We start from the raw sequence: 21,588 nt of genomic DNA on the forward strand, positions 1-21,588 counted from the left end.
TCTCTTTCCTTCTTTTTCTCTTCCATGAGAAATGCTACCCTCATCTTAAAAACAGAAAAACTATATGAGCTACAAAATTATAACTTTTCTTGACCCCTGCCTGTCAGAGAGCTGAAGTCACAAGGCAGGGTAACTGAATTCCAAGGAATGCCAAGCCCCTCCAAGGAAAGATAGGACATATGAACATTTGCAGACCACAAGAGGAAGAAGTAGCCACCATAGAAGCTGGTAAGAAGAAATGAGCTAAAATGTTAACGCATTCTTAAAGGCCAAGTGTGGGCTGGCATAGCAGTGTAGAATAATTAGAAGTCCAGAACAAAAGAGGAATGCACACTTACTCATAAGCTTCTCTCCATGGCCCTCCACTGGCTGCTCACAAAATGAATGAGGCAAGACAGTAACCTGCATCAGTGACAGTCAGAAGTTCATGAAGTGATGAGTTCTTGATGAAAGACCAGCACAAAATATCACCTTTTTCTCCAGACCCTCTTCTCATATCTAGCAGAAGCTTTAAGCTCTTAGGAGAGAAGCAGGAAAACTTCTTGGGCTCAGGATCCTGCATCATACAAAGCAGAGATCTACTACTACTGATCGAGTGGCATGAAAACTCTCTCTTGTCTAAGACCTGCCTCAGATGCTGTGTAGAATTTGCCTGCCATGATGGTGAGGGGTTGGAATGCTTAAGAAGCCCCATACCAGAAACTCAGGCATTTGCACCCTTCCTAGGACTCATGATGGAACAGAAGAACTGAGAACCCCTCTCCAAACAGAATCCTATCACCAGAAAAACAAGAAAGAGTCCTCTACCACCAGGAGAGGGGCAGTAACATGGAGAAAGACCCTCTCCTAGGCTCAGACATGCAGGAATTGTTGAAAAGTAACAGTAGAGCAGGAATACTGAGAAGAGTTTCTCTTGCCCCAGGACCACACTAAGCACAAAGTGATGACAGCTCATTGCTGGAAAAATTTGAAGCCTGTGATGCACTTAACAACAGTGAGCTTAACAACCAAAACCAAAACTCAGCTCAACCACTGACTAGGATAGTTGATTCCATCACACTAATTGCCTGACAGAAAAAGAGGTCCTCATTTCCAGGCAGAAATACTGTTTACCTCAGAGTCTACTGTTCTATGTATGATCTCTTACCTTTAATTTAAAAGTATGTGTTATACAAATAAGTAAGAATAAGCATCCTGTTGTCAAGACTCAAAGGACTCATTCGTTTTATAGATAACGCAGATGTTGGGGTATGAGACAGAAATTTTAAAATAAATGATTACATGTTAAAGGATCCAGTGGGAAAGATAAACAATGTGCTTGAAAAGATGAAGAATTTCACCTGAGAAATGCAAAGTATTTTTTAAAAGAGAAATGGAAATACTAGAAATACAAATCTTAATGTCGGAAACAAAGACTTCTTTGATGTGCTTATCAGCAGATTGGATACAAACTAAGAAAAAACTAGATGAACTTGAAGATAGGTCAATAGAAATTATCCAGAGTGAAACACAAAGAAAAGAGCGGGAGGGAAAGACAGAACACAGTAGCAAAGAGTTGCTGGACAATGTCAGACAGTCAAACATGCTTGTAATTGGAGTTGTAAAAGCAGAAGGAAAGAAAAGGAAAGAAGAAATATTTGAAGAGATAAAGATCAAGAATTTTTCAAGATGGGTGAAAGGTAACCAACCTTAGATACCAGAAGTTCACAGAACCTCAAACACAATAAAAACAAACAGACCAAAAATACCTAGGTATATCATAGTCAAAATGTCCAAAACAAAGAAAAATCTTGAAGACAGAGAAATATACTGTGAAAGATAAAAGTTATAGCAACCTTCTCATTATAAACTATACAGACCAAAAACCAATGGACCCACCACACATTTAAAGTGCTAAAACGTTTTTTTAACCCCTAATTCTGTATCCAGCCAAAAAATCTTTTTTTACAAATAAAAACAAAGATTTTTCAAGCAACCAAAAACTGTGGTTTAATTAGCTCTGGAACTGTGATAAGTTTAAGATGTTAATAACCCTACCTGCATGGATGGATGGACAGATGGTTAGGTGGAGGATGGATGCATGGATACAAAAAGATGGTTCTATTCCAGATATAAATTGCAGAAAATAGAAACAAAAGCAGCCACTTGATTTTGTATAACTCTAGAATACTGAATTCTGAATAAAAGTATATTAGAAGACACATAGTAGGGGTGTGTTAGTATTAGGAAGCTGTGGTCATTCTGGGTTGAAATATCTTGTGAGACCACCAGGTAAGTGATACTTAGCTGCACTCCGGATCCACAAATAGAATGTTATGATACTGATCAGCCTAAGCACATGAACTTTGTAGTCTCCACTTTAATTACAGATCTGCTTATCCAATGTGTAACATATATCTAAAGATTTCTTATAGTCCCTAAAGGGAAAGTAAATAGTGATTAGAGGAACTAGACCATGTGCCATTAGAAAAAAAAAATTACCCCCTCTATCACATTAATCAGGATACGGAATTCTTTTCCTCAGAATTATATCATTGATTTATTAACTTCACAAACACTTATTTTTAAAATAACTTTGTATTTGTTACTATGTATACAAAAATAAATAATCCTACCCCTCAAGATGTTACAGTTAGATAAGGCAGACAAGCAAATAAGTTATAGTATGTTGTAAAAAAATAGCATTAGAATAGTGTTTTTACATTATGAGACATATCAGTCTTTTTTGAGAAGCTGAAACATTATTCATGTCTGGGCCCTATCATAGACCTACTGAATTAGAATCTTCAGAGAGGAGACCAAGCATTTGTATTCTGAAATTGCTCCTTATATCATTTTCATGTGTACCCCTCTGTCTTCTCCTGGGACAAGAATAACTATGCTAAAAATATTTACAGGTTCCTGAATTGGTGGAACAAGAATTTGGAAATGCAGATGTAGGCTAAATAATGAAGGCCCTTTATATGTCATAGTAAGAAAGCTGTTTTTGTCTGATGAACATAACTGAATTAAAATACTAAGTCTCTGTTTTAATAGCATTTAGCAAAACATAAGGACCAAATCTGTCTAGTAAAAGAGAAAAACCAAATTGTTTTTTCTTATGAACTGTTATTATTGAGATAATAGGATTCATTATGACTTTAAAAAAAGCATAAAGGAGGTCATTAAATAGACTGAACCCCAAATCTACATTATCTTTTGCACTTAAATTCTCCATTTTAGATTAGTTTTCAATCATTTACTTGCATGGAGTCTACCTATTATATTACTGCTATAGAAAGACACTTGCTATAGAAAGACACTTAATATAGAAATATACTTTATATTAATAATAATACCCTGGGTTGGATGAAAGTACCTCTGGAAATGGAGGGACAGCTGTGAAATACACCAGAAAAGTAGTTACTTGACGTAGTGAAGGGTTAATCAGTCTTTTATTGTGAAACTTGCCACAAATGGTTATACCAATTGAAGTAATAAAATTCTCAAAAGGGAGTTCTGGTTCTAACAGTGTGATAGACTAGATAAACTGAAAATCCTCTGCCAATAAACACTTTATTTATTTTACATAATCATTATTTTAGATGCATAGCTTATAAAGTATTGAAATCACAAAGGGTCACAAACAAAGCAGAATATAAAAACCAGAGAAGTAAACATGTGAGCTGAAGTTATGTTGCCTGGTGGTGATGGAAAGTTGCTGGCCTCAGTAATCCAGAGACCTGGATATTGAAGAGTTAGTGGGGAGGGAACAGGTGGTGTGGACCTGGGAAGTGTGTACCTAGGGTGTTGTAATTGCCTATCTGCGTATCTACATGGGGAAATCTCCAGAAACTTTGTCTTAGCCTGGGCTCTGAGTGGTGGAGAGGAGCTGGACCCCTGAGAATTCTAACCACTGACTTCATGGCATAGGATGCTTCTTCTTGCCCCCACCACAGAGAAACAGACAAAAGAAGAGAATTACATCAAGAATTGAATAAAATACAAGGAGTGAAATCTTGTGAGCAAAGAAATTCATAAATCTTAGCATTGACTGAATAAAACAACAACAACAATAATAGAAAAATGAGACTAATTTGGATGTTTTAAAAAGATGGAAGTAAAAATTTGGACAAAGTGTAACCGAGGTTTTGGAGGAGTATTGATGAAATGGAAAACAATCTAAGGTTTTTGTATAATCTGTGTAACAATATTAATTAACTTTGTTCTTCAAGTCATACGTTCATTCTACAATTTTAAGCATAATCATTAAAGAATAGAAATAGAATCTCTACTTCCAAACCTACAGTAGGAGAGAAAACTCAATCTGTATTAAAAAGAACTCAATCTATAGCAGGCAGGAAACAAGGAAATGAAGAACCATAGAAAAAGCCAGGATAAAAAGTAAAAACTAAGGTGATGAGAGTTAATCCAAACATCTGACTAATCTGAACACAGTAAATTGAAACAAATTAAATTTACCAGTTCAAAGACCAAATCCCCTGATTGGGTTGTTTTATTAAAATTTTAAAGGTTTTCAGCTAAATGCTGTATAAAAACTATTTAGTTTTTTTTTTTCTTTTGGTTCTTTCCTACTACCATTAATTTAGACAACCATTTTGTGAAAAGAGATTGAAGTAAAGCAGATCAGTAAAGACTGAAGCAAATTAATTCTCACAAAGTAAATATTCACATATTTTTACAGGTGGTTAGTTTGGCTATACATAAACTTAGCAAACTAGGAAATAATTTTCTACTACATTGAGGAAATAATTTTCTATACTGCATTTTGAGTATGTATTTCAGTCTTTTATTTCTAGTGTGGGCATGCCCATTTTATATTTCTACAGCCATTTAGATTTGCAAGACATTGCCTCTGAATTTAGATTTATGATGTTTGAATAATTTTATAAAAATCTAATTGTTTAAAAAATATCACCTACTAAGCAGAAGAGGAAAACAGATCCTTAAATTCCCCTGGTAATTAACACACATTTTGTTATGTAGAGACTGATTCTAAAGAAGGCAAACTGTGAAACCAAGAAATTTTGCCCACATTTTGTGCTTATTTAATGTTTTATAAGCCACTGTGAATATTTTAGATTGTGTGGTTTATGTTTATCTGTAACCTACTACAGCAGTATGGTAATAAAACTATATATTCCACAAGTAATTCATTGTGTATACTTTCAGATGAATTCAAATAACAAACACAAACATTAAGACTTTTCTATACGTGATACATATTTTTCTGCGTTTCCAAGTGATAAAGCTTACAATGATATCATTGTTTAGCCACTAATGTCTATGTATAGAACATTGTACTGGGTCGTATTAGTGAGTATGAAGATTTAAACAATATTTTCCCTGTTGCCGGTCTAGTTTTAGAGACAGCACAAGAGAAACTCTTTTAGGGGAAACACATTTTCTTCCATCAGAGATAATTAAAACCAACAAATCATGAACATACACAAATAGATATTGAAAAAAATAGGTGTTATTGATATTTTGAACTGGATTTGGGAGTGGTCATAGTAGCGATTTGTAAAAGTATTTATTTGCCCATGAACTTTGGAATTAAGCATTAAAAATTCATTAATATACTCTCTCCCTACCATAAATAGAGATAAATTTGGGAAAAAATAAAGGAAGTCATTTTTTCATAGTGATCAATAATAAAATTATTAATTTTCAAATTCTGTCTCTTCAGATTTCTCAAGAGTTGGCAGGTGGGAAGGAAAGCCAAATGTAGGGAGAGAAGAGGCTTAGAAAAGGGCTCCTGTTCCTCCTTGGACTCTAATCAGAGCAGCTCTTACTTTAATCGGTTTTATATCCTGAAGTTCTAAGTAAGTTAAGCCAGGGAGGATATTATAAATGTTTCTGCTACTTTTTCTTAACTGAGTTTTTGTTTTTAATTTTGGGAAAATATATTGTTACATAACTGAGACTTCTTTTTAAAGACTTTTTTTTTTTTTTAGTACAGTTTTAGGTTCACACCAAAATTGAGAGGGAGATAACAGAGAGTTCCCCTATGCCTCCTGCCCTACCCATGCATAACCCCCAATTATCAATATCTCCCTCCAGAGTGGTACATTTGTTACAATTGATGAATATACATTGACACATCATAATCACCAGTTCACTTGTGGTGTTGTACGTTCTGTGGATTTGGACAAATGTATTCATCATCATAGTATCATATAGAGTATTTTCACTGCTCTAAAAATCCTCTGTATTCTGCCTTTAAGAACCTGATCAAGCTTCTAGAAATAAATCTGACAAAATTATGGAGGACTCCTCTGACTGGATCCTTCTGGAATTTTTAACTCTTAGACTTGTCCACGCTGAGCCTTCAGCAATTCACCTGTTAACAGTTCAAATTTTTATACCCAGATTCTGGTTCCCCATGGCAATTTCTCCTTGCGAGTCTCTGCTCTGATAAGCTATGACTCCCTGTATTTGCTTTTGTCTTTCCAATCTTTGTGTCAGCGGTTGACCTTGGCCCTCACCTCTCTTATGGATCCTAGAATAGTTGTTGATTTTTTAGTCTGTTTACCTTTTAGTTGTTGTTAGGATGGAGTGTTAACTTCTAAGCACCTTATGTGTAGAACTGGAAAACTTATTCGTTTGTTTTTAACTGCCGCTGATTTGATGATTGTGGCTTAATCTCTAATGTACAGATAGATAGTTGCTACTTCTGTGACACTAGGAGAATATCACAATTGCTTGTGCATCTTTTGCAGACTGGTAAGGAGGGGTGACTCATAAAGTAAAGCGTACATAATAGTGGGCTAAAGTTAATATGTCTTTTCTAGGGTTTTATATACGGTAAAAAAATAAGCAATGACAGTTTCTGATTCTTTCTCAAATGATGAACAAAGATCTAACAACCAGATTCAGAGCTGGTGTTAAAAGCAAATGCTTCCAAAGTATTCCGTGTGCATTTGTATTATTTAACTTATACTTGCTTGATCTTTCTGTTTCCAAAGATTAGCTTTCTTTCAGATCTCTGAGGTGGTATGTTAGGATATCATCAAAGGCTTAAAGGAGGTAAAAATGATTTAATTATTGTTTTTAAGAACAGTAATGATAGCTATATGAGATAAATATCAGTAACCAGTGAACCTGTGTGTTTTTTTGTGCGGTACACGGCCCTCTCACTTCTGTGGCCTCTCCCGTTGCGGAGCACAGGCTCCGGACGCGCAGACTCAGCGGCCATGGCTCACGGGCCCAGCCGCTCCGCGGCATGTGGCATCTTCCTGGACCGGGGCACGAACCCCTGTCCCCTGCATCGGCAGGTGGACTCTCAACCACTGCGCCACCAGGGAAGCCCGACCTGTGTGATTTTAAATACTAAAGTTATTTGCCCTGCCTAAGGAATGCTTTCTAAGGATTTCTCCAACTTGCTTTCTCATCCCAACCCTATCTTGATGATATCCAAAAGCTGGAACATTGAGAATTTTTATAAATTCTCAAGCATCTGGGAAACCTGAAAATAGTATCGAGGATTTTAAAAATTCAGTTTGATCTCTGATTGGCCATATTGGCTTCTTGCTTTTTGGAACACAGTCTAGGGTGGCTGTGTCATAAACTGTATTTAAAAACTTTGACTTATCAGTTATACTTGGTTTATTCTTACTTTAGTAGAAGGTAATGAACTGTTCATTAAACATTAAGTTCAATAAGATATTTCTACATCTATTCCAGACAGATTATTTCCACCCTATTATTTTAGCATATCAGCAATGATTACCTTATTAATGGTGAAACTGTGTTTGTTTGGGTGTTTTGCTTTGTTTTGGTTTATTTTTTTTAGTATCCCTATAGAAAAATTATTCATTGTACTGGAAATTGTTCTTTCTTGGTATTCCTCTTCATGGTTTTACAAGTAGCATAGTTTGATTAAAAAGTTAAAGAAAAAGAAACAGATTCTGTTTACATTGACAAGGCCATGGGGCATTTAACTAAGCAATAAAATTTAGGACCACCAATGGAACAAACATTATATGCCTCCTGATGTAATGCAGTAGGAAGGACCATCAGTTTTATAGTAATCTTGTCAAAGCTATGTAATAACAGCATAATAATGAGAAAACATTCAGACAAATTTAGACTTGTGGAACACTTTGCAAAACAAGTAGCCTAGATGCTTCAAAAATAACAGTATTATGAAAATGTTATATATAAAATGACAGTCATAGAAACTAAATATAGTGTGTGACCCTTTAACAAAATTAAATAGTTTTCAGGATATTTTTTAAACAGTTGGGATATTTGAATACAGAATACATATTAAATTATATTCTCATGTCAGTATTAATTTCTTGAATATGACATATGATATTGTTGAAGAGTTTCCTTCTTTTTAGAAGGTGGGTGCTGACATTTTTATAGGTAAAGTATCCTGATATTTAAAACTTACTTTCAGATGGTTCAAGGGAAAAAAAAAGTACGTGTGCTTGTTTGTTTTTAGAAGGGAGAATAAAGCAAATTTTGTAAAATGCTTACAGTTGGTGAGTCTAGATTGAAAGGTACAAAGGTATTCATTGTATTATTCTTTCAACTTTTCTGCAGATTTGAAATTTTTCAAAGTAAAAAAGGGAGAAAAGAAAAATAGAGATGGGATCATATACTATATCTTCAAATTATTAAGACTATTAGAATTATAGTGACACTTCAGAAAGACTTCCCTTTTATAAAGGAAAGAAAATTATTGAGGACTTAACCTACTTACCTAAATTATTTATATCATAATATTGCTAAAGTATATGCACAAATGTACAACTGAAGATCACCTTTGTGTGTTCCTAGCTCTTAAAGCAACTATAAAGTCAAGTCAGATTCTAACTAAATACAGTGAAAATATAAAACCAAAAAAAGAAAAGAAACCCAACATGATGACATAATAACAGTAATGTGATAGCTAGTATATATTTTGCTGAAAATAAATCGCACATGGTAAGCTGGTTCTGAGTACTGCAGTACAATTTCTTTTCAGGCTGCCATGTCTACAGAAACACCTGCATTTCTTACTCGGTCTCCACACTACTTTTCTCATTCCAGCTACTGAAAAATCTTTTTGCAATACACAATGACATAATTTAACCTTTACTTATACCCCTATATCTTTTACATATTACATCCCCTTTTGTTTTTTTATTAGCCTGAGAATGAGGTAGTATATCATTATACTGTAGTATGCTATTTTATAGTATCATTATTTTCAGATAACTTGAAAAATTAAAGACTTATTTTACTAAAATGTTTTTCAATTTTGAATTATTTACTGCAAGAGAGAAGTTTACTGTCTTTTACTGATAAATTTAACATGAGCACAGCGGATGAAGGAGGATTTTTTTCTTCCATTTTTACTCTAACACATGCCAAACAGATTACAGCTATACATTTGTACTTCCACAGGATAAGCTGAATGCTGTCATTTGAGGTGATCACTTAATGCAATTACAATAATAAACATAAACTGCAGTGTGGGAATACTTTTCCATATAAGCAACAAAAATACTGGCAAATTTATAAAAATGAACCAACATTATAGTTATGGAAGCTTTGAAAACCAGCAGCCTTGTTGTCACCACTGGGGTAAAAACTGGTTTTGGAGCTTCTCAAAAATCCCCATTTCCAGATCACTTTCACTATTTGACCTGACTTACAACTCACTAGAAAAGAAAAAGCTCCATTTGCAAAATGTTGTTTCCGTTTGACCTGATTCAGAGACTCCATGGGAAAAGACCTGTACCCAGGGCATTGTTGAAAACAATCAGATGTAGTATCACAACTGTCAAAGGCTGTGATACCAGTTGGGGCAAACAAGAGCAAAACAATTTTGAGGAAAAAGAAAAATTTGGAGGACTTTTTCTTCCCAATTTCAAAATTACAAAGCTGTAGTTATTAAGGCATTGTTGTACTGGCAGAAGAGTAGACATCTGTGGATCAGTTGATTAGAATTAAGAATACAAAAGAAAATCCTTATTTATAGTCCATTCATTTTCAACAGAGGTGCCAAAGCGGTTCATTGGGGAAAAAGTCTGTTCTCAAATGATACTGGGACAACTGGATTCATATCCATCCACGTGCAAAAAGATGACCTAAGACCTTTATTTCACACCACACACACAGAAATTAACTTCAAATTGATCACAGACTTAAGCGTAAGAACCAAAACAGTAAAGCTGCTAGAAAAAAAATAGAAAAATCTTTAAGACCTTGGATTAGTCAGTTTTCGTATTTGTAACACCAAGAGTGTGTTCTATGAAAGAAAAAAAGATAAATTGGACCTTATCAAAGTTCAAAACTTCTGTACTTACTTAAAAAGATAAGCAACAGAAAGGTTGAAAATATTTGCAAAACACATTTCGGATGTGTTGCCAAAATTTTCTAAGAACTCAAGTAAAGGAATTGAAACCATCATGTATTGCTGGTGGGAATGTGAAATGGTACAGTGACGAGTTTCTTAAAAAGTTAAACACAGAATTATCACGTGACACAGTAATTACACTTTTCAGATATCTACCTGAGACCTAAATAAATGTCCATGCAAAGATTTGAATGCGATTGTTTATAGCAGCATTATTCACAATAACCAAAAAGTGGAAACAAATATCCATAAACTGGTGAGTGGACAGACAAGATGTGGTATATCCATGCAATGGATACTGTTCAGCAATAGAAAATAATAAACTGATGACACATGTTAAAACATGGATGGACTGCAAAAACATCATGTGAAGTGTAAGAAGCCATCCATACATAAAAGTCACATATTGTATGATTTCATTTATATAAAGTGTTCAGAAAAGGCAAACGTATAGAGGTAAAATACAGTGGTTGCCTAGGTGGTGGGTGGTAAATGTGCATGAGGGATCTTATTGGGATGAAGAAAATGTTCTAAAACTGATTTATGGTGTTGGTTGCAGCACTGGGTAACGTTACTAAAAATCATTGAATTATGTACTTACAGTGAGTAGATTTTTATTATATGTAAATTGTGTCTCAAGAAAGTGTATTTTAAAAAGCAAATGTGGAGAATAAAATTATATTTCATTTTGTTTAACCAGAAACCCAAAATGTTTACATTACTTTTATAAAGCCATGAAAATGTAAGGATACGTTAAAAATTTTCCAGTTATTTTGAATCCTTAATACTGTTTCTAGAGCCAGGATCTCAAGAAATATCAGTGGAACTCCCTTTCAGACTGACTTTGGCATATGTATATACACTTTTTTACACAACCATAGTCTCCTAGATTCAAAACAGAAAACCTGCTGTATCTTCTTATCTTTGAAAATGAGTCATTGCTCTTAGTTTTCTGACTGTTATAGGTGGGATATTGTTTCTTAAACATTTGATGAAAAACACCCAAACCAGTTAAAATAAGCTTTGCCTTCCATTTCTTCATTTACTACATTTTTCTCTTTTTGTTTTGTTTTATTTTAGATCACTGTGTTCACTACTATGATCTTCGTAACACTAAACAGCCAATCATGGTATTCAAAGGACACCGAAAAGCAGTCTCTTATGCAAAGTTTGTGAGTGGTGAGGAAATTGTCTCTGCGTGAGTATTACCCTTTTCAGAAGTTGAGCTTATTTAACATGCCATCATTTACCAGTTTGTAATGTCATTGTGGGTTTTGTGAAGAATAACACTGTGGTATATGCACTTTTTCTTAAATAGTAGATTTTTATAACTTGTCTAATTAAAGTACATATATATTCTAGTCTGTGTTGCTCACTTTTATATGTTATTTGTGAATAAAATCCAGATGATACTATTTTTTAATGTTACCCCCTTAAACATTTGAACTTCAGATTGGATTTCAGCCCCTGCTCCTTAAAAAGAGAGAAGCAATATAGTTGATGCAGTAGAATGAGAAGTGTTTTATTTATTTAAGACCACTAATATGTTATTATATATTGATCTATATTGCAGTATAGTAGTATCATTTTTGGTTTTCAACAATATTTGATTGACTTTCATGATTCCATGTTATTTGATCTCCCAATGATTTCGTGGTGAGTTTTAAATATGTTTTGAAGAGAACTTTCTAAATGTGACTGCTTACACCTGACAAATATCCTTTGAGAAGCCTTCTGAACTAGAGAATCATAAAGTAAGCTTTTAGTTGTCTTTTGTTTTCTTGAAGGAAACAAGATGTCAACCAGGTAAATAAATCTCAGTTGCTAAAATACTGTTAAGTGAGCTTTTCTACTGAGACAGTCCCTTCTTTCTGTTATCCATATCATTGTTCTCTTTATTTTGTATCATTCTAGTAAATACCCATTCTCAGTCTCCTTTTTTCATACATATTATTTCTTCTCAAGCCTAATTGTACATTGTTTTCTTTCTTTCACATAGTTTCTAATATCTCTTAGGAGATTATTAATGCCAGTGCCTTATACTTGGGATCTCCCACCACATCTGCCTCCATACTGGTTGCTCTAGATAAGAACTTGGTAATTTGAGTTGATTTAACAAGGTAATTTGAATTGAGTTACAAAAAGGGAAAAAAAGAAAGTGAGAGCTGAGCTTTCTAAGAGGAGTTAATAGAGGAAATTAGTTCACAAATTTAAGTTAAGTGGTAACCAGTCAAAAAGTATCCCATCTTTAGGAGTAATAATGGGCAGTAAATTAAAATATTATTCAGATTCAAATATGAATGATTATATGTTAAAAGTATTTTTCTTAAATTTCAGACTTATAAGTGTTGAATCAATTAGTTTGATTTCAACTAGTTGAAGTATATGTATACTTAATTGTATAAATTGGAAATCTTAGTTGACCTTTTTAATGCAGATTTGTGGTTTGTATATTCACCAGTCTTTTTTCCTTCTTAGTTTTTATAAATCATGATGATTTTCCTCTTGGACATATTTGTGTTAGAAGTATGTAAGACATTTACCCACAAGTATGTTTGGAAATATTAAAAAGTAATATTAAACTATATACATATTGCTGCAGCCTCTGAATTCTTGGGCTGTGACACACACACACACACACATACGTATAAAGGGATTTTCAATGCACTATTGTTGAGCAAAAAACAAATTTAAAACAACATAAATGTCAGAAATTCCCTGGCAGTCCAGTGGTTAGCACTCTGCGCTTCTACTGCTGGGGCCTGGGTTCAATCCCAGGTTGGGGAACTAAGATCCCACAAGCCACGTGGCGTGGCCAAAACAAAAAACAAAAAAACCCCATAAATGTCTAAGAATAGATGTTATGTTGAAAAATGATGAGAAGCAATAGAGAAGTGTTTGGAGTGTAGCCTCTGAGATAAGACAATTTCAATCTTGGCTCTACTAGTTACTAGCTGTGGTACCTTGAAAATATCCTTAACCTTCTAAATCTGTTTCCTCACCTCTGAAATGGAGCTAATAATACTACTTATGTTGTGAATCTCTGAATAAAATAATCTATGTAAAACATTTAGCATGGTGCCCTATTCTGTGAATGTTAGAGCAAGAGAAAAGATGATTTATTGTGTAGTCATTAATAAAGATATAGAAACATATTTATTTTACATAAACAATGTAAAACAAATTGTTGAACAAGCAAGAAGCACTTTACAAAATAATATGTGTTGTTATGATCCAATTTTTGTAACAAAAAGTCAGAAGAAAACAAAAACTTGGTATTTTATTCAAATCCTAAGACTGCCTTTGTGTGATAGGATTAGCAGTGATTTTTATATTCAATTATTTTTTGATTAATAGCTGCATTTGCATATTATTTTATTAAGATAAACTATATAGACCATTCAACCATTCATAGTATTCCACCCCTGTAGGTACAACTAAGCTGTGAAAATATCAATAGTTTATATTCAGTATACTAATATAATTCAACAGTTGAAAAGTAAATCAAATCAACTGGAACAACTGAAATTAAGCACAGCTACCAATAAAGCTCTGTTGTTGTTTGATGGTGATGGTATGATGGATAATGTTTGTTACTTCCTACATGCCCAGGTACTACTGAAAGCATTTAGAATGAATTAATTTAATTTTTGCAGTATCTTATAGAACTCATCTAATTCTATAAGATAGGAATCATTATATTTCACATTTAACTGATGAAAAAATTGAGGCCAAAGAGGTTGTATAATTTTCCTAAGGTCAAAAGCAAACTAATGGCATATTGACCATTCTGACTCAGACAGTCTAGCTCCAGAGTCTGCATTCTCAACCACCAAACCGGATTGCCTCTAATTAGTAGTGATGGGTTTCATGTAATGAGATCTTAAAGTTGTTCTAACTTTTTGTGTTTATCTCAGTTCAACAGACAGCCAGCTAAAGCTGTGGAATGTAGGGAAGCCGTACTGTCTACGTTCCTTCAAGGGTCATATCAATGAAAAGAACTTTGTAGGCCTCGCTTCCAATGGAGATTATATAGCTTGTGGTAAGTGAAACTGTCGTTTCCTGGAACTTTTAAATAGATATCTGTCACTGAAATTGCATTCAATGGAAGAGACTACATACCAATTCAGGAAATGATCTATACATTCAGAAGATAGCATGTTGAATTTTCCTCAGATTAGAAAAAGCATTAGTCCTTCTCTCCTTCGCTGAGCACAAGCCCTGACCACATGAAATAGCATAAGATTGTTAAATACATTTTGTAGTTGTTCTCCGGTAAAATATAATTTCTATAGATGTTATGTAGAAGACAGAAAATACTAGTTTCTGCTGATATCTTAATTTTGGAGACATTTGTCTTCTAAAGCTTGATGTTCATTTTCCCCTATATAATGTTCCCTTCAATAAACAGTCTGTCTGGGTAGTCTTGATCTGTTTTTCTAGGACTTTCATTGTTGATAATTTATACAAATTTAAATTAGCAGTAGAAAAGTCAAATTTGGTACTGTTCAAATGCTTTAATACATCTGATGCCTGAATATATGAACTTTCGTCAGTACTTTCAAGTGACTTGGCCTTTTATTCAGTAAAGTTGACTGTCTCTACATGTATATGAACCTAAACCCTGTCAAAGCAAATCTCTTACTTTGATAGACTGCTCAAAAATATAGGTTTCTAGACTACTCAACTTTTATTGGGGAATGGGAAATAAGTTTTGTAGATTATTAAAATCTGCCTTTTTAAGTGCTATAACTTTCTTCTTCCCCTCTAGATAAAAATCTTTATAAATGTAATTCAAGATTATGCTATAATAACACACTTCTGGTTCTTCTCTAGACCTCTGCTAAAATGATTTTTGTATCAGTATTGTTATATCATTTGACAGTGGGTTATTTCTTTAGGTTAGGAAAGTATAAGTTTTTTTCTGTGAATCCTTTTCTCATATGATTCCCAAGAAATCCTGTGCTCTGGTCTTTCATATTTTATCATAAAAGATTATTAGTCTTTGAACTTAAACATTGAGTGATAGTTACCTTATGAATGTGATATCCTAATTCTAAGTTCTCCCACTCTAAAAAAATTATTTTTAAATATTTTTCAGGAAGTGAGAACAACTCTCTTTACCTGTATTATAAAGGACTTTCTAAGACTTTGCTAACTTTTAAGTTTGATACGGTCAAAAGTGTTCTGGACAAAGACCGAAAAGAAGATGATACAAATGAGTTCGTTAGCGCTGTGTGCTGGAGGGCACTGCCAGATGGGGTGAGTTTTTATATCAGTTTTTTCACCTTGGTGTCTCATATAATACATTATGTTTATGTATACACAGGTAAGTTTTTTTAAGTTTAAAATATAAATTGATATGTTATATACATTTTCTTTTTTGCTTAGTATTGCATCACCAAAGGAAACAGGCATTTTAGAAAGTAGTAATTGAAATGTCACAAATGGAACAGTAATTGGAATGTCATTCATGCTGACATGATGTCCCCTGTGTGCCCATAGCATCGTGTGCATACCTCTGTTACAGCATTATCACATTATCTCTATCTCTTCTCCTATAGGACTGGAAATTTCTCCAGAAAACACACTGTGTCTCATTTTCCTTATTAGTCACATGCAATATAGGCTTAGTAAACATTCAGCTGAACCTGGTATTGTATTAGAAGGAAAAAATTTGATGTAGGGAAAGGAGAGTGGCCTGTATGTATACCTAATTAAATACTATTTCAGGGTAGAATTTCTCTCTACAAAATACATTTATACAAGAATATTTAAACACATTCAGTTAACAAGCAAGTTGCACTTCTAGGTTGCCCAAAAAAACAGTTTCCTCAAACTTGTCATTTATTTATACATTTTAAAGTGCAGGCTTTCTCATAAGTTATATGAAGAAATAATCATTTTTATTGTCTTGATTTTGTAAACATTAGTCATGCATTAATGTCATCTTTTTAAAAATAGCTTTTTAGATACTGACTTGGTTTTAGTTTTGACACCAAAAAGTTCTACTTGATGGTTACTTTAAGACATCTGTTTAATTAGGTATATTTAAGCTATCTTGTTTACAGTTCTATTACTCAACTTCAGTTTTGGCAATGGCAGACTAGGTGATTTGGACCAACCCTCCCGCTAAGTAGAAGTGGAAAAGTTAGACCAAGTATTCAATATATATATTTCAAAAACCAAAACCTGTTTTAAGTCATTGGAAAGTAAACAAGATAGAAAAGAATTACCAGTCTAGGAATGTGAGCCTGGCTTTTGAGTATTCTTTTCCCCTGGGAGCATTTGCCAATTTTGGTAGAATGGCTGAGCACTTATGGTAGCTTCATGGGGGCACAGGGAATGCAGTCTAGTGCTCACCACCATATGGGTGAACTTACCTTGGTTTAGGTCCCCAAAGGGCTCTAGTCTAGGGTAAAGCAGTAGAGGATAAGCCCCCAGTGATTTTGCAACTCAACTTCAGATCATATCAATCCTGAGTAAATTGAGGTGATCTTAGATTGCTAGTGTTAACAAATGCAAAATTAAATCCTCTCTGCAAGAAAACCTTCTAAAGAAGATCATCTCAGAATTTTATGTTTTTCAAAATTGCAAATATAACTAGGACACAACAAAAAATAAAGAGACACAGGAAAAGCCAAGACGACATGAATAAATTTAGTATAAGCATTGAACAATAGAAACAAAATCACAGCAGCTCTGGATATTATAACACATAGCCTGAAAATAACCATGCTGACAAGATGAAAGACAAGGTTGAAAATTTCAATTGGGAAATTAAAAGTTTTTTTTGTTTTTTTTTTTTTTTGCGGTACACTGGCCTCTCACTGTCGTGGCCTCTCCCGTTGCGGAGCACAGGCTCTGGACGCGCAGGCTCAGCGGCCATGGCTCACGGGCCCAGCGCTCCGCGGCATGTGGGATCTTCCCAGACTGGGGCACAAACCTGTGTCCCCTGCATCAACAGGGGGACTCTCAACCACTGTACCACCAGGGAAGCCACTAAAAGTATTTTTAAAATGAAAATTCTAGAACTAAAAAAATATAATTACCAAAATTAAGAACTTAGTGGATGGGTTGAATGGAAGATAAGACACACTTGAAAAGAGAATTAATGAACTTTTAGGAAAGTTAGAAGAAAATATACAGAAGGAAGCATGGAGAGACAAAAAATGAAGAGATGGAAAGATGAAAAAAAAAGAGAAAGGAAATAGAGGTTGAAGTAAGAAAGTTGAACATATTCAATAGGAGACCTAAAAGGAGGGGAGAGAAATAATACAGCCAAAGCAGATATTAGAAATCATTATTGTTGAAAGCTTTACAAAATTGATGAAAGACAGTCAGGCAGAGATTCAATAAGCCTTCATACCCCAGAGAATAAATGACTTGAAACCTACATTGTGAGTACAGATTTAATATCAGATCTGGACCCTGAACAGACCTAGGCCTGCTGAAAATCAGACCTTGGGTCTGCCTTCTCATAGCACTCTTCTGTGGAAATAAATTAAGACAAATAAGGAATGTTATGTGCTAAGAGCTAGTTATCTCTTAAATTTATTATGAACCCTCATCTGTATTGCCTCTGGACTGAGAGAATTGTGAGTTGACCTGTTGGCCTTACATCTATGCATGAGAGCGATACAAGACTGGCAGGAAACCAAGGCACACCTCTGTATTGAGGTGAACCACCTGCACTTCAGCTGTCCTTGGCAGCTGTGCTCACTCTGTGTGGTTTGATCTAAGAAGCTGTGCATGTGAATACTTGCTTGGCCTCCTGATGAGTGTGAAGATGCTGTGCACGCTGAATATCCTATCTTATATCCTTCTATAAAGCTAACTAGCTGCTGGATTAAAACTAACTGCACCTGATCCTGTGACCCCTGCTGGTGGTGGGACACATCATAGTGAAACTGCTGAAAATAAAATACAATGGGGGATTCTTAAAGGAAGGCAGAGAAAAACTGTCTTCAAAGGATGAGTAATTAGACTGACAGCCAACTTCTCAGTGAAGCAGCAGAAATCAAAAGATAGTGGAGCCAGATCTTCAGTGTGTGAAGGAAAATACCTGCCAATCTAAAATTCCATATCCAATGAAAATCTTTCAAGACAAAGGTAAAATAAAGACATTTTTAGATGAATGAAAATGAAGATTTTGCCACCAGCAGACTTACACTAAAGAAAATTTTAAAGGTAATTCTTAAGGCAGAAGGAAAAAAATGCAGAAAATGAAGACAAAGGTAAGACATGCAGAAAGAAATGGAAAGCAATAGAAATGGTAAATATGCAGTAAATCTAAATGCATGTCGACTGTATAAAGCAATGATGTCTTGTTGGACTTAATATACACATAGAATTAAGTACTTGACAATAATAACATAAGTCAGAAGAATAAATGTAATTAAAATGTTCTCAAGTCCTTGTTTTGTCAAGGAAGGTGGCAAAAGAACTAATTAATGTTAGACTGAAAGGATGCATATTGTAGTTCATAGGATGACCCTCAAAGTAAGTTCTTAAAGTATGCTACCTAGACCAAAAGAGCAGCATCACCAGGGAACTTGTTTATTTCACAATAAAAAGATTAAAAGTTCTGTAACTCACTTCAGTACCATTCCAGATTTAATTTAAATCTGACTTTTATATAACTGTCACTTTGATTAGCTACAAAAAATAACTTCATTTCCTTATTTTATATGAGGCAGAAGGAGTGAGACACTCCTTTGTTCATTTATTCAGCAGATACTTAGTATGTGCAGTCACAGTTCTACATACTGGAGATAAACTCTGAACAAAACTGTAAGAAGTTCTGGCCCTCTTAGGAGACTTAGAATATTATGTGCTGGAGCAGACAAAAAAAAAAAATACATATATATGAAGGTGACAAGTGCTTTGGGGAAAAACTAAGCAGGAAAGTGGGATGGGGGTGCTAGAGTAGGGAGTTGTAATTTTCAATTGGTGGTGACAATGCCTTACTGAGTAGCTGAATGAGAGCAAAGACTAGAAGGAGATGAAGATGTATACCATATTTAAATGTAGGAAAAGAGTATTCCAGGTGTAGTAAACAGTTCAAAGGTCTTGAAGTAAGAATGCGATTAGTGTTCCAGGAACAGAAAGAAGGCCAGTGTTGCTGTACTACAGTGGTCTAGGTGGGGAGTAGTAGATAATTTCAGAGCAGTGAAGAAGAGCTGTTTCAATAGAGCACGTTTACCATTGTAAGGATTTTTGTTTTTCCTGGGAGTTGGGAGCCATTGTAAGATTTTGAGCAAAGTAGTGATACAATATGACTTAAATTTTTTAAAAATCAGTTTGGCTGTTTTGTAGAGAACAGACATAAGGAATCAGGAAGGCTGTTGTAATAATCCAGGTAAGATTAAATAGTGGTAAGCCAGTGAGAAGTAGCCAGATCTTGTTCATATTTTGAAACTGGAATAAATAGAATTGCCAATAGATTACATGTGGAGAACGGTAGAGAAAAGTCTAGGATGACACTGAGGTTTTTTCCCCAAGCATCTATAAGAGTGGAATTGCCATTCCTTAAGATGGAGAAGATTACCAGAGGAACTGTCTTATGGGAGGAGATCAGGGGAGAAGACCAGGAGTTGACCTCTAGACCGGCCTGATTTGAGAGTTACTAAAAATACTAAGTGGAGATGTCAATTTTGGATTCACAGGAAAGTTGTGAACTGGTTAAGTTTGAGGTATTACTTGCCGTGTAAGTGGACCTGCCAAGTTGGAGTTCACAGCAGATTGTGGGGCTAGGCATATAAATTTGGTAGCTGTCAACATATGATGTTTAAGCAAGAAATGGGATAAGATCTCTCCAAGGGAGTGTAATCAGAGATTAGAAGTAGTATGAGTACCTTATTTGAGGGTACTTCAATGTTCAGTGATTTAGGCAATGAGGAAGAATCAACAAAAAGACCGAGGAGTGGTTATCAATAGTAGGAAAACTGGTGCCTGGGAAGCCAAGTGAAGAAGGTTTTTCAAGGAGGAGGAATTGGCCATTGATATGAAAGTCTAGAAGAGGGAAATCTATAGAGACTAAAAGTAGATTAGTGGTTACTTAGGGCTTAGGCATGATAGCTAAAGGGTACAGGGTTGCTTCCTGACATGATGAAATATTCTCAAATTGAGTGTGGTGATAGTTGCACATATCTATGAATATACAAAAAAAACATTGACTTGTACACTTAAAATGGATGAATTGTATAGTATGTGAATTATATCTCAAGCTGGTTTAAAACAATAAAAAGAAAAGAAAGCAGTAATGATAAAATTTGAATATCTCATTTTGCAACCTAACCAATGGATCTGAGCATCCAGCTACAGCATCACAAAGAGAGAGAGAGATGCCATACATCGGGCCTCCTGAAGGAGGGGACTCTATGAAGTCAACTCAACCCATGTTTGATTAAGCCTCTAAACCTAACCACTTACAGGAAATACAGAGGAAAAAGGAACATGGTAAAGAACCATGGTAATGAAGCGGAAAAATCCCCAAGACTATCAGAAACTGTTAAGCAATCAAGTTTCTTCAACACCTAAATTGCAAGGGAGAAAAAGAGATGAAAGGAAACCTATAAATTAAAAAAGTTATAAGACATGACAACTAAAAAGAAAAAAAAGTAGGAATTGGTTAAGCTTTGTCAGATGCTACTGATACAAGTAAGATGAGCAAAAAAATGATAGGAGTGGTAAGACAAAAGTTTGACTGGAATGGTTTTAAGAAAGAGAGGAAAGGGAGACAGAGATGGTGAAGTACAGAGAACTGTTTTGGGGAATAAGAAAATAATACAATGTTTAATCTCACCTAGATTACTTTTTTAAGACGTGAAATCAGTAGCCAAACATTTCATTGTCTTTCTATGCTTTATTTCTGTCCTACCTAATTTTGATCACAAGAAAGAGATCAGTTTAAGGGCACTTATGAAATAGGTTAACTTTGAAAGTTTTTTTAGTGTTTGGACGTATTATTAGTGGTATATCAAATCTACTGTATGAATGAATAGAAAGCATAAAACTATTCAATTAATGATGGTATAAAAATTGCATGTATCTTTATGTTACCATTTATGGTAGTGATTTAGTCATAGGGAGGGAATGAGAAATTAAGAATGAGTGGTAGAGGAAGAGGCACAAATACAAACAGATATATTCTCTTAAGACAGTATCTTGGTTTTATAAAAATTTAGGATATTTTCCTGCAGATTAAATTTTTGTCTAGCCTTGTTTTTTCC

At 34.5% G+C, this 21,588-nt stretch overlaps 1 protein-coding gene across 4 annotated transcripts in view; it reads left to right on the forward strand.

Moving 5' to 3' along the window:
• The window catches only part of COP1 (COP1 E3 ubiquitin ligase), a 260,115-nt gene that overhangs the window by 194,458 nt on the left and 44,069 nt on the right, over positions 1-21,588 (forward strand). For 3 of the 4 annotated variants that reach the window (XM_082834460.1, XM_082834458.1, XM_082834459.1), the window contains 3 exons: positions 11,435-11,552; positions 14,272-14,396; positions 15,456-15,616. In XM_082834460.1, coding sequence (XP_082690586.1) covers positions 11,435-11,552; positions 14,272-14,396; positions 15,456-15,616 — 404 coding nt within the window. Of the gene's footprint in view, positions 1-11,434; positions 11,553-14,271; positions 14,397-15,455; positions 17,160-21,588 lie in introns of those variants that run through there. The other variant, XM_082834457.1, reaches the window with a different exon arrangement.

This window comes from Leucopleurus acutus (assembly GCF_964270905.1).
Source record: "Leucopleurus acutus genome assembly, chromosome: 2".
NCBI lineage: Eukaryota > Metazoa > Chordata > Mammalia > Artiodactyla > Delphinidae > Leucopleurus > Leucopleurus acutus.